This window comes from Melanerpes formicivorus, unplaced genomic scaffold (assembly GCF_026170545.1).
Source record: "Melanerpes formicivorus ecotype bairdi unplaced genomic scaffold, bMelFor1.0.p_v2 SCAF_5, whole genome shotgun sequence".
Taxonomy (NCBI): domain Eukaryota; kingdom Metazoa; phylum Chordata; class Aves; order Piciformes; family Picidae; genus Melanerpes; species Melanerpes formicivorus.
Genome location: NW_027142357.1, coordinates 12,107,334 through 12,120,877, shown reverse-complemented (window position 1 = coordinate 12,120,877; position 13,544 = coordinate 12,107,334). Strand labels below are relative to the sequence as shown.

Here is a 13,544-nt window from a genome sequence, read left to right as displayed (position 1 = left end):
CTTTCCTCCTGATGCAGCAATACTTCCATCTCTAGGTAACACTATTTCAGAGTTCTTATGTGGTGACCCGCCTGGTGGATGCAGGGGAGGCTGTGGATATTCTCTATCTGGACTTCAGCAAGGCCTTTGACACCGTTGGACAGGTGCACTCTCTGCTGTGTTAGAAACTAGCTGAATGGCCAAGCCCAGAGAGTGGTGGCAAATGGTGCCACATCCAGCTGGCAGCCAGTCACTAGTGGTGTCCCCCAGGGATCAGTGTTGGGCCCAATCCTGTTTATTTCATTACTGATGATCTGGATGAGGGGATTGAGTCCATCATCAGTAAGTTTGCAGATGACACCAATTTAGGAGCAGGTGTTGATCTCTTAGAGAGTAGAAGGGCTCTGCAGAGGGACCTTGCCAGGCTGGACAGATGGGCGGAGTCTAACAGGATGGCATTCAACAAGTCCAAGTGCTGGGTTCTGCACTTTGGCCACAACAACCCCATGCAGCACTACAGGCTGGGGACAGAGTGGCTGGAGAGCAGCCAGGCAGAGGGACCTGGGAGTGCTAGTTGACAGGAGGCTGAACATGAGTCAGCAGTGTGCACAGGTGGCCAAGAAGGCCAATGGCATCCTAGACTGCATCAGAAATAGTGTGTCCAGCAGGAGCAGGGAAGTCATTCTGTCCCTGTACTCAGCACTGGTTAGACCACACCGTGAGTCCTGTGTCCAGTTCTGGGCCCTTCAATTTAAGAAGGACATTGAGATACTTGAACATGTCCAGAGAAGGGCAATGAGGCTGGTGAGAGGTCTCGAGCTCTCATAGAAGCTCTTCATAGAAGAGAGGCTGAGGGAGCTAGGGTTGTTTAGCCTGGAGAAGAGGAGGCTCAGAGAAGACCTTATTGCTGTCTACAACTACCTGAAAGGAGGTTGTAGCCGGGTGGGGGTTGGTCTCTTCTCCCAGGCAAGCAGCACCACAACAAGAGGACACAGTTTCAAGCTGCACCAGGGGAAGTTTAGACATGAGGTGAGGAAAAAGTTCATCACAGAAAGAGTAATTGGTCATTGGAATGTGCTGCCCAGGGAGGTGGTGCAGTCGCCATCCCTGGAGGCATTCAAAAAAGGATTGGATGTGGCAGTTGAAGCCATGGCTTAGTTGTCAGGAGGTGTTAGGTAATAGGTTGGACTTGATGATCTCTGAGGTCTTTTCCAACCTGGTTGATTCTGTGATGTATGTGGTCTTAACCTTCATAGCCAACTGGCCTTCATCCTTGCACCTCTTTTTCATGATTTACATCAGCAAGGACGTGGATATCCATCACCAAGGTGAGGATCAATACATGTATTGCAGACAGTGGAAATGCAGCACAGTTCAAACTTCTGGCTTTCCAGTAATACTTTTTGAAGTTGTCATTGCTACCATTCATCCACATTAGGATCTTTTGTCAGCTTTGTAACAACAAACATAAGATGCTGTCAGGGAATATGGGGAAAGTACCTACTGTGTGTATATTCTGCTGCAAAGAGAGGAGGAGGAGTAAGATAGATTTGAGACCAAAATAAAGAGTGAGGAATTTCCGACGTGACACCACCAGGAGATAATTGAAACTGAAGATATTGAGGCATTTTTCACTGGAATTGCCTTTGGAAAGAGGAAAAAAAGTCACAATCCCCAGATTCCTGAAACAGTGGTGCTGTGTAATGCATGGCAGTATCTTACCCATTTCTTCTCCTGAAAATGAGGACATTATTGCTCTGGTCCTGCAGAGATTGTTTTGAAGATTAATTAGATGCAAGTATGAAATTTGCTTTGAAGAATGCAAGCACTATGTTTAGTATCTCACTTTGTGTAAATCTATTGGGAGAACATCAGATGAAGGGTGCAGAGCACAATTCATCAGTGCATGTTGCAGGTTTTGCAATTGCTGCATAGCCAAGATTCATCTATTTGTTACCAAATCATCCTCCAATGTTACAACAAAGCTGAAACAAAGCTGCTTTGAGGTGACTGCATTGATTGTGCTTTGAAAAAGACAAGAACTATCCTGATGTTTCAGCCTAGGGTAAGGTGAGCACACCTTTTAAGTGCAACAGGTCTGATCACAAGTGGTATGGATGAATCTGTGATGTTTCACCCCAGTCCCAGCTGAGGTTTTCTCTCAGCATTTCAGAAGGCACAGTCTGTTGCTGTATTTGTAATATAAAAGTTGCAGAAGGGGGAAATAAAACCATAAATAGTGTGATATTTTTCTGATTGATTTGTAGGATTTTGAGGCTTTCTACTTTTCTCAAGAACATCCAAGCATATTCAGTAGCACATTTCAGGCAGATCATTGGCAGGCAGACCTCTCAGATTGCTGCAGTTTAATTTATGGTGGAGGTCTCTCCAAATATTTCCACTGTTCCAGTCCTATGAGAATATGCAACTACTGAGAACTGGGTGTAAAAAAAAAAAAAAAGGGGAAAAAAAAGAACAACAAAACCCCACCACACAACCCCTTAAAACTTTGTTTATAGACTCGAGCTAAGGCAGGATGATTACACAAGTTACTGACGTCAATCATGTACTTCTGGAGAGCTGCCACTGCACACTGTGTGTGCCAGCCCTGGACCCCATTCAGCCCTGCACACCGGGGTGGTGAGGAGACGCCGCTGCCATAGAGATTTCCTCCTTATCCCCCTCCAAACCCGCTTCATGACCAGGGATGGCTGGGTGCAGGGCGCTGGGTAGAGTTTCTTTGTTCAGAAATAAATGTCAACGGGGCGGTTTGTTTGTTTGAGGTTTTGAAGGCTTTTCTGTTGCCAAGGCTTGTAAGCGTCCAAAGGCTTCGCCGTGACGTACCCGCTGAACTCATTCAGACTTTCACTTGGACCTCCCAGGAGCTGGAGAGCCTGTGCAACCAGAGCCCAGCGAGTCCTCCCGCAGCACTCTGAATTTCAGCTTTGTTAGAGCTGTGATCTCTCGTATCCAGAGCAGAGGCAGGCAGGGAGGGGTGGGAGCGCAATTAAATTGATTGCACAGAGGCGATTTCTCTGCGTTTGATTTATATAAGCAATGAGTTGAAATGGTTTGGGTCCAAGCGCTGTATGCGTGTGGCAGATTTACCCTGTGGGATCGCATCCAAGTGCTGACAGGGAAAAAGACTTTTCCCAGATGCGTGGATATTTTAAGACCCTCGTGTGTAGAAAAGTCAGGGCACAACTAAAAATAATGTAAGAGATTGCTGCCTTTTAACTCTTAGCAGAACTGACAGCAATATCTGTTCAGATTGTGTTGAGTTTCCCATAAACAGTACAAGGCTGCTTTCAATTGCTTGTGATTTTTCCAAACATTAAAGATTTTTGCCTTAAACTTTTCCCTGATAGTTATCTACCTCATATGAAATTTTTGAGAAGGTTGCAGCCAAAACAAGTCCTGCTATTTCCAAAAAGGTGGCTAAGGAGAAAATATGTTGGTTTGCTCCTCATTGAAAAAGGTAATTGTCTAGGGGATTTGGCTGTGAAGCTTTGGTGTCTGAGGCTTTGGAGCAGTACCTTGGAATTGGACAAACACAGACAGACTCCTAGAATGCTTTGGGTTATAAAGGGAGCTTTAAAGGCCATCTAGTCCAACCCCCTCCCCTCCGGTGAGCAGAGACATCTTTCACTAGAGGAGGTTGCACACAGCCCCTTCAAACCTGACCTCAGCTGTTTCCAAAGATGGGCCTTCTAAAACCTTGCTGGGCAACCTATGCAGCCAGTGGTTCAACACCCTCAGTGTAAAAGCTTTCTTCCTTATATCTAGTCTAGAGCTCCCCTCTTTTAATTTCAATCCTTGTTCTGCTGCACTTGAGCATTTCAAAGTGTATGGTTCCTGTTTGGGAGCTGGCTCACTGATAGGGATTTCCCTAGCTCACCACAGGCCTCTGTATGGAAAATGAGGGTCCCAGCCCTGCTCACCTCATGCTCATGTTGTCACCTGATAGTGACATTTGCATTTGTTTTAAGGAGAGGAGAAAAACACACTCAAAACCCACCACCTGCACTGAGCAGATTCAGCCAGTGATCAGCTTCCAGCAGCACTTCTTCTCCATGTCTTTTGCAGGACAGTGAAATGGAACAGCCAGCTGCAGAGGTATACTTTCCCACTTAAAACATGTAATCTTAAAATCAAAACCCCCATCTGGTGCATAGTTGGACCATAATTTTTGCCTTGGCTGCATGTTTGGTGGCATGGAGCAGCTCCAGTACCTGCCTGCCATTGAGTTATCATGAACACAGAGGATAAAATATGAGATGCTAATCTCTGAGTGCTCTACTGATGATCACACTACAAAATCAACATGCTTCAGAACCAGGCTTTGAGACCTTAAACAACATTCTAGAGAAGAATTTGAGGCTGTTCAGCCTAGAGACAAGAAGGCTCCAAGGTGACCTTATAGTGGCCTTTCAGTACTTAAAGGGGGCCTGCAGGAATGATTGAGAGGGACTCCTTATCAGGTAGTGTAATGATAGAATGAGGGCTAATTGTTTTCAACTGAAAGATGGTGTATTTAGAATAGATGTAAGGAATAAATTCTTCACTGTGAGAGTGATGAGGCATTGGAACAGGTTGCCCAGAGAAGTCATGGATGCCACATGCCTGGAAGCATTCAAGGGCCAGGCTGGATGGGGTTTTGTGCAACCTGGTTTAGTGGAAGGTATCCCAGCCCAGGGTAGAGGAAGTAAATGATCTTTAAAGTCCTTTCCAACCCAAACCATTCTATGAAGAACACATACATCATATCTAGTAGACAAATCAGGTGCCAGCTGTGCTGAAATTTTACTAGCAAAGAAATGCAGCTTTTTCTTTTTCTTTTTTTTTTTTTTTCCCTTCTGGAGCACTCCACAGAAAAAAATATGTATTCCTTGTTTCTCCTTGTATTGTGACCTGACATTCAAAGATGTAGATAAGAAATGTTGTCAGCCATGTCAAGTCTCTTCAAAATGCTTGTGACTAGAGATGTAGTTGCTTCTGTACTGTAGTAGTTAGCTGTCCAAGGCTAGAGAGAGAGAGTGCTTTTAACAGTGTTTTACAGTGGCAGTATGGGATAGCCAGAAGCAACAGTTTGAAACTGTAAAATAGAGGAGTAACCTCATTGCAAAGGAAGATAGAGAGCTAATTAAGGGAAGGAAAGTTATAGTTATGGTGCGTTGTCTAATTGTTTACAATTTCAGATATATTCATAAGCATTTTCAATGCTGTATTAATTTTATACTCATTCCCCTGTGCTTTTATTATGTTACATTTTCTTAAATTGCACAAACACATGTTAATGAAACTGCAAAAGCTGAAGACTTTTAGGGAATTTTAATGAGCCTGGCATGGACATACTCATGTACTATATGGAATATGTTCATAACAAATTGTTTCTTTGTAAAATTGTCCTCTAAGAAGGATGGAGTTGCAGTAGCTAGAACAAGTGACGGACCAGGAAACTCACTTTGTATTCGAAAAGCGAACTCAATGTTTGAAATGTCCTTGTCAGTGACCACTTGAACTTTCAACCTTCATTGTTGGGTTTTTTTTTTCTTTCTCATTTAATGCTTACATTTTTATGGAGTTGGAATAATTTAAAACTTCTAGGGAATTACATTGCTTTTGATTTCTATTACATTTGACAATGACATTGTAAGTTATTTTCCCAGCAATTACTTTTTGTAGGTCATAAGTTCAAAAGGTATTAAGTTCAAAGCCTGAGACCTTCAGTCCCAGCAGAGAAGTAGCAGAAGATGGTTTATGAGGATTTCATCATCTTTAAAACAGATTATATTCATCAAGCCTAAGAGGTCTTAAAGAAAATTAATGGCAGAACTACCTTTAGCTTAATGTAGTTTTGTTATCCAATGTGCATTACAAGTAATGAAGCTGGGGAGATGCCGGGGTGGAGTGGGAGGTGCCTCATAAAAATCCTTAAGCAGTTTTGATCGCTGAATCTTTTAGGTTGGCAGGAACCTCATGAGTTCATTTAGTCTGATGTTCTTGCTCAAGCAGGGTCAGCTAGAGCTGGTTGTTCCAGGACCATATGCAGTTGTGTTTTGAATAGAGTATCTCCAGGGATGGAGACTCTACAACCTCTAGAAACAACCTGTTCAAGTGCTTGACTACCTTCTCAGGAAAAAATACGGGGGGTTGTGTTCAGAAGGAATGTCATGTGTTTTCATTTGTGCCCATTGTCTTTTGTCCCATCACCTGTAAGTGTGATCCCATCGGGCCCCATGGGCTTGTGTGTGTCCAGGGGTTTTGAAGCGCTCCCTAAACCTACTGATCCACCACCAAGTTTTCCTTGCTCCAGACTTTGCCTCTGTTCTCTGGAGCCTGGGATTTCTGAGGGATGATCTTGCTAGTAAAGAAAGGATACACATGTATACATTGTGTCTGTTTCTTTTTTGACTGTGTTAAGTCATTGTCTCTTCTGAAATGCAGTAATGCACAAAGTGCTGGAAAGCTATGTCACTGCATCCTGGTCCTTGCAACGCTCTGTTTTTAAGAGCTTTGAGCCCCACTTACATGAGGTCCTCTGCTGCAGCTCTGAACAACCTCTTGCCATCCTTGCTGTGATACTTGCAGGCAAATGATCCATTACATTTCCTTTATCTGCCTACATCCGCTTTGTATAGGTTTGCTTAAATTATATGGCAGAGCCTCTCTTCCTACATTTATGGAAAAATACTGAATTTCAGTTTTGAGCCACTGTTCTTCAAAGGGCAGGTTACTTACCAGTAGTCACTCCTGCATGTGTTCAATAACCTTGTTTTGATTAAGGTTTTTTAGATTTAAAATCAATATTGCTTTTCATACCAATGACCTAATCCTTATTAAAGCTGTGCTCTGAGAACTTTCAAAGTTCAGCAGTTTCTTTATAAGCCTATGAAAAAAATACACCCTGAGCTCTTTTAAAGAAAGGAGATTGATCTATTTACCTATGCTGGTTTTAAAAACAGTCCTTTTTTGTTCTTTTGTTGTTGCTGTTGTTCCAAATAAGATTCATAAGCAGTCTGAGATGGAGAACTGTGAATTTTATCTTGCCAATGAACTTTGAAGAAGTCTGAGTGAATTGTAGTGAAAATTATATAGTTCCCTTTGTTTTAGCAGCTGCTTTCTGAAAAGTTTGCTACCTCTCGTTAAGAAGATCTGGTTAGAATGATGCTGTTCTTGCAGTTTCCTTCTGTACAGATGCTGTAAACTGAATGTCCTCAGTTTCCTTCAAACTAAGTTCCTAAGAGTGCAAATTTCAAAGGAATCTTTCTCACATAAAATTTAGGAGGTGATTCAAGAAGAAACTGGGCAAGCAAGGTAGCAGAAACCCTCTTAGAGGATCTGTATCTCTCATCTTTATTCAGAATTTGCCAGATGTACTGATCATTATTATGCTTTTCCTAGATGGTTTTGTGACTGGAGTAGCATCCATAGGGGTGCAGGCACAAGAGGTTCTTTTTTTAGTTCAGAAGGAAAATCAACTGTAAAATGAAGGGGCCATCATTATTTGGGGCACAGGATTTCATAGTGCTTAATGCCAAGGTTACCCTGACCTTTCCTTTGAGTGTCTGTTTTGGACCTAGTTTACAAGATAAAAGCTGTAATTCACAATTGCACTTTTAATGAAGCTGGCTCTTTGAGAAGAACAGAGTGATCTTTACCTGCTATGAATTACATTTTATTCAGTATTCAGTATTCCTAAGGTTGGAAGGGACCTCAAAGATCATCAAGTCCAACCTGTCACCACAGACCACAGGACTACAGTAGGGAGGACACTACTGCCCACTGCAGGCTTGAACTCACGAGCTTCCCATTAAGGGTCTGATGCACTACCAAGCTATTTATTGGTTAACCTCTGGGTTGTTTTCAGATTATATCAAAACCCAATGAACCAGCTCGCCAGCATGAAAGCCACCCTGAGGAGACAGAAGAAGAGTTACGAGAGCACCAAGCCCTTTTGGAGGAGCCATACAGCGACAGGGTTGCAAGCCAGAAGGAGGCCCCAGGGCTGGCCAGTGTAGTGCAAGTAAAGCAAGAACCCATTGAGAGTGATGAGGAGGAAGCAGAGCCACAGCAGGAGCTGGAGTCCGGACAGAGGCAGGCTGAGCAGGAGCTGCTCTTCCGTCAGGTGAGCTTGCAAAATACCTAGTTTGGGACTTGGTTCTTTGCAGAAAGTTGTTTGGTTCTTGGCAGTCACCTTACACTACTCTAAAGGCAAGAAGCTGGGGGAACCAACTCTTTGAAAGTTTGCTACATAGAGAAACCTGCAGGTAAAATCAGTGGAGTCACCATGTCAGCTTTGAAGTCCCAGGGCAGAGAATCTGGATCACCTGCACAAGACGGAGCCAATGTGTCTGTATCCACTGAACCACTTTGAGTTTGTTTCTTTGGAAAGACAAAGTGTGGCTTTTTGGGAGCTCAAACCTGGCAAGGCTTTTCTGTGTTTAAAAAACCTCTCTGCCCTAGAGTAGAGTTGGGTAAGGGAACAAAGGATGAGGTTCATTGGAGGAGATTCTTTCTTCAACAGGACATTCTAGAGATTGCGGCTGTGCTCACTTTTGAGGGGAAACACCAGAGGCTTGTGGATTGCAAGTAATAAATTCAATAACAACTTAGCATAATGTTCCCATTTACATGAGAATCTCCCAAAGCTTCCTGTTGTGGTAGCAGTAACAAAGGTGAGAAGGTTACAATTCTCCAAGTATCGGTGCTTTGCTCATCTTTACAGCCCTTAGCTCTCAGTATCTGACTGTGCCTACAGCTGTGGTGAACCTCCACACAGGATCTGCAGCCAAAAGCAGACTGCAGTAGCCATGCCAGGGTGTAGCTCTGAGTAAATCCACAGCCCTTGGCTAGCGAGAGGGGACTTGTGCCAGGTTTGCAGTTGCAGTGTCTTGTGAATCAGGTGCAAACTGGTCACTGCCTGTAGCCATTTGAAACTTGCTACCATCTTCCTAGCACTGCAGAACTGACTTGTATGTCATGAATATCATTTGCTGTTGTTGCTCAGAAAATGCATTTTTTGGTTCCTTACTGAGCAGCATTACCTTCATAACAGCACTGCCTTGAAGGATCAATTCCGCTGCCAGCCATGCCTGTACAAATCAGATTTTGGTTTATACAGTCACATCTGAACCTCATTGCCTTTGTAAATAAATAAATAAAGTAAATGTAACATGCTGCTACTGATGGACCACAGTGATACCATTCCTCTGAAAGTGCAGCCCCTGCTGCCCTACTCCTGGGGGCATGGTCACACCTAAGTCTTTAAAATATTATGTCCTCTGCAGTTATTTTGTTTCAAAGAAGAGGGAATAAATAGAAGAAATGGGAAGGCTGTTAGGGTTGTGGCTTCACTGTGGAAGCTGAAATAGCCATCCCATCTGACCAAGAATTTGCCCAGCTGATGGTGTGGCTGCACAGAGAACCAGCTCAGTTGAAAATGCTCTCCTGCCAGGGGCCCAGTTGAGCCATATTTGTTCCCTGGTCTGGTGCATCACACTGTTAAGTGCACCTCTGCAGCAGTGGAGAGAGTCTACTGGAAAGAGTCTAATGGAGGCACATGAAGATGATTAGGGGACTGAAGCATCTCTCTTACAAGGAGAGGTGCTGAGAGCTGAGGTTCTTTAGCCATCACTGGAGGTGTTCAGGAGGAGAAAAACCTGCAGGTAGGGTGCTTGGTTGCATGGTTTAGTTGATTAGATGGTGTTGGATGATAGGTTGGACATGATGATCTTGAGGGTCTCTTCCAACCTGGTTCATTCTGTTCTGTTCTATTCTGTTCTGTTCTGTTCTGTTCTGTTCTATTCTATTCTATTCTATTCTATTCTATTCTATTCTATTCTATTCTATTCTATTCTATTCTATTCTATTCTATTCTATTCTATTCTATTCTATTCTATTCTATTCTATTCTATTCTATTCTACAGAAACCTATTTACTTTGAGGGTGACAGAGCATTGGAACAGGCTGCCCAGAGAGGTTGTGGAATCTTTTTCTGACGACTTTCAGACCACCCTGGACATGTTCTTGTGCAGCCTGATGTAGGTGAACCTGCTTTCACAGAGGGATTGGACTAGATGATCTCTGGAAATCTCTTTCAACCCCTACCATTCTGTGAGAGGCACAGGAGGAGAACCAAGGGGATAAGGGGGCCACTTCAGCTAACAACCTTGCCAGCATGCACCAGTTTTGGGGCTGCACTTACAGAATAATTTGGGTTGGAAGGGACCTTTAAAGGTTATCTGGTCTAATCCCCATCATCTAATCTAATCCCTCTGCAGCGAGCAAGGACATCTTCAGCTAGATTAGGTTGTTCAGAGCTTGTCTGTTTCAGGGATGGGGCTTCTACTGCCTCTTTTGGGCAGCCTGTTCCAGCACTGACATTGCTCTAGAAATGTGCCTATCTTCACTTTCTGCACACCTGTGAATGTGCTCATTTAGCAGGAAAAGGAGACTAAGCCTCTAAACCATAACAACCCATAAAAAACCTTTTATGAAGGCACCATGCAGACATTCAGCAACTACCTGCTTCTTTTCTCCACAGCAAGCTCTTCTATTGGAGCAGCAACGTATTCACCAGCTGAGAAACTACCAGGCATCTCTGGAGGCAGCTGGCATGCCTGTTTCTTTTGGAGGGCATCGGCCTCTGTCTCGTGCACAGTCCTCACCTGCCTCGGCCACCTTCCCGATGTCTGTACAGGAGCCACCCACTAAGCCAAGGTTCACAACAGGTAACATTTTTGGGGCCCTGGAGGCTGAAGCAGTGGGGCTGTGGTTAATATTTTACTCTGTGTTTAACTGTATGTTGTGCTTTTCGCCATGTCCTTGCAAAATGGTATTGGGGCTGCATCTCAGCTGTGTTTGGGGACTCCTGGTTTCATCAAGGATCAGATTTGATCATTTTATGCCCTGTTGCCCTGCTTGTCCCTTCCCCAGACAGAAAAAGACCTGCTAAAATCAACAGAAGCATAGGACAGTATTTTAATCATGTATCTCCAGAAAAAAAAAAAAAAAAAGGACCAGTCATATGCTGTGACAAAGCTGATTTAGATTCAAGGCAGAGAGAGGCAATGATATTGAAAAAGGACAGCGTGCCAAATGCAGTATCTGTTGGCTGTATTTCTTCCACCTTCTCCAGTCCCTGCACAATCTCTTGCCAGAAGTTACCCACTCTGGGCAATGTGCCTACTCCTCCTTCTGAAACATAGTCTCTGCCCAGGATTCTGTTCCCATAGGTTAGGAAAAATGAGGTGAGTTGATTATTTCAAGTTGTCTTGAACAGACAGACTGAATGGTGTTTTCTTGCCTGTTCAATCGTAAGCTCAAAGGAAAATTACGAGTGCAGTGAAAATCAGAAGTGCAAAAGAGGTGTCAGTCTCCCAACCCTAGGGAAGTGATCAGCCCTCTGTACTTGGCATTGGTGAGGCCACACATCAAATACTGTCTTCAGGTTTGGGCCCCTCACTGCAAGAATGATACTATGTCCAAAGAAGGGCAATGAAGCTGGTAAAGGGTCTATAGCCAAGTGTTATGAGGAACAGCTGAGGGAGCTGGGGTTGTTCAGCCTGGAGAATGGGAGGTTGAGAGAAGACTTTGTTGCTCTCTACAGCTGCCTGAAAGGAAGTTGAAGTGAGGTGAGAGTTGGTCTCTCTTCTCCCAAGTAACAAGCACTAGGACAAGAGGAAATGGTCTCAAGTCACACCAGGAGAAGTTTAGGTTGGATATGCTTGACTAACATGATAGCATTCTATGATGCCATAACTGAATGGGTAGATTCAGGGAGACCACTGGATGTGGTCTACCTTGACCTCAGCAAGGCCTTTGACACCATCTCCTATGACCTCATAGTGAGCAAGCTCAGCAAGTGTGGGATGGAAGAGCAGACAATGAGGTGGATTAGGAACTGGTTACAAGGTAGAGTTCAAAGAGTGGTGATCAATGGTACCAAGACCAGCTGGAGAGCTGTAAACAAGTGGAGTCTCCCAGGGATCAGTGCTGAGACCGGTGCTGTTCAACATCTTCATCAGTGACATTGATGAGCAAACAGAATGTCTGCTCAGCAAGTTTGCTGATGACACCAAACTGGGAGGCTTGGCTGATACAGCTGAAGGCTGTGCAGCCATCCAACAAGACTTGGACAGACTGGAGAGCTGGGCAGAGAGGAACCAAATGAGGTTCAACAAGGACAAGTGCAGAGTCCTGCATCTGGGGATGAATAATAAACTGTACCAGTACAGGTTAGGAGGTGATCTGCTGGAGAGCAGCCCTGTGGAGAGGGACCTGGGAGTCCTGGTGAATAACAAGTTATCCATGGGACAGCAATATGCCCTGGTGGTCAAGAAGGCCAATGGGATCCTGGTGTGCATTAAGAGGAGTGTGTCCGGCAGATCAAGGGAGGTTCTCTTCCCCCTCTGCTCTGCCCTGGTGAGACCTCATCTTGAGTATTGAGTTCAATTTTGGGCTCCCCAGTTTAAGAGGGACAGGGATCTGCTGGAGAGGGTCCAGCAGAGGGCAATGAGGATGATTAGGGGACTGGAGCATGTGCCTGATGAGGAGAGGCTGAGGGACCTGAAGCTTTTTAGTCTGGAGAAGAGAAGACTTAGAGGGGATTTAATAAATGTTTATAAATATTTGAGGTCTGGGTGTCAGGAGGGAGGGGACAGGCTCTTCTCACTTGCTCCCTGGGATAGGACAGGGGATGTAAGCTGCAACACAGGAAGTTCAACCTCAACACAAGAGGGAACTTCTTACTGTAAGGGTCACAGACCACTGGAACAGGCTCCCCAGAGAGGCTGTGGAGTCTCTTTCTCTGGAGACTTTCAAGGCCCATCTGGATGTGTTCCTCTGTGACCTGAGCTATATTATATGGTCCTGCTCTGGCAGGGGGGTTGGACTTGATGATCTCTTTGGGTCCCTTCCAACCCCTGACATCCTGTGATCCTGTGACATTAGGAAAAAGTTCTTCCCCAAAAGGATTGTTAAGCCCTGGAACAGGCTGCACAGGGAAGTGGTGGAATCCCATCCCTTGAAGGATTTAAAAGATTTGTAGGTCTGGTGCTGAGGAATATGGTTTAGTGGTGACTCAGCAACGCTGGGTTAATGGTTGTACTTGGTGATATTAAAGTTCTCTTCTAACCTAAAGAATCCTATGATTAATTGCTCTTCCTGAATCCTGACAACCAACTTTTTCCCACCAAAACCCGGTCTGTCTATTCAGTAGCCTTAGTAACAGATGACAGTGAATTTATGTGCAACTTTTCAAGTCATATGTTGAGCGATTGGGCAGACTTTTAAAATAAGTCCGCCTTCTTCCCCAAATGTCAAGCTCTATTTTGTGAATGAGCATTTTGCAATGTGGTGTATGCCATGGGAAGAGGAAGAGGAAAAAAAGTGCCAGAGGCCCGAATAAGAGCGACTCATGATTTTGTTTCTCTTTCACTTACCCATTTGTTCTTATTTAAGCCACACTTTTTACATCATTAAAATCAGCGCTATTTTCAGAGGCTGATGGCATAGTAATAGTGATATGTTAAATATGACTTTGTTCTTCAGCTGCTAGCTGC

At 44.2% G+C, this 13,544-nt stretch overlaps 1 protein-coding gene across 12 annotated transcripts in view; it reads left to right on the top strand.

Annotated features, from left to right (window-relative positions):
• Positions 1-13,544, top strand: part of HDAC4 (histone deacetylase 4) — a 277,155-nt gene that overhangs the window by 204,227 nt on the left and 59,384 nt on the right. For all 12 annotated transcript variants that reach the window (XM_068138157.1, XM_068138155.1, XM_068138153.1 and 9 more), the window contains 2 exons: positions 7,850-8,107; positions 10,526-10,712. In XM_068138157.1, the coding sequence (XP_067994258.1) occupies positions 7,850-8,107; positions 10,526-10,712 (445 nt within the window). The remainder of the gene's footprint in view (positions 1-7,849; positions 8,108-10,525; positions 10,713-13,544) is intronic.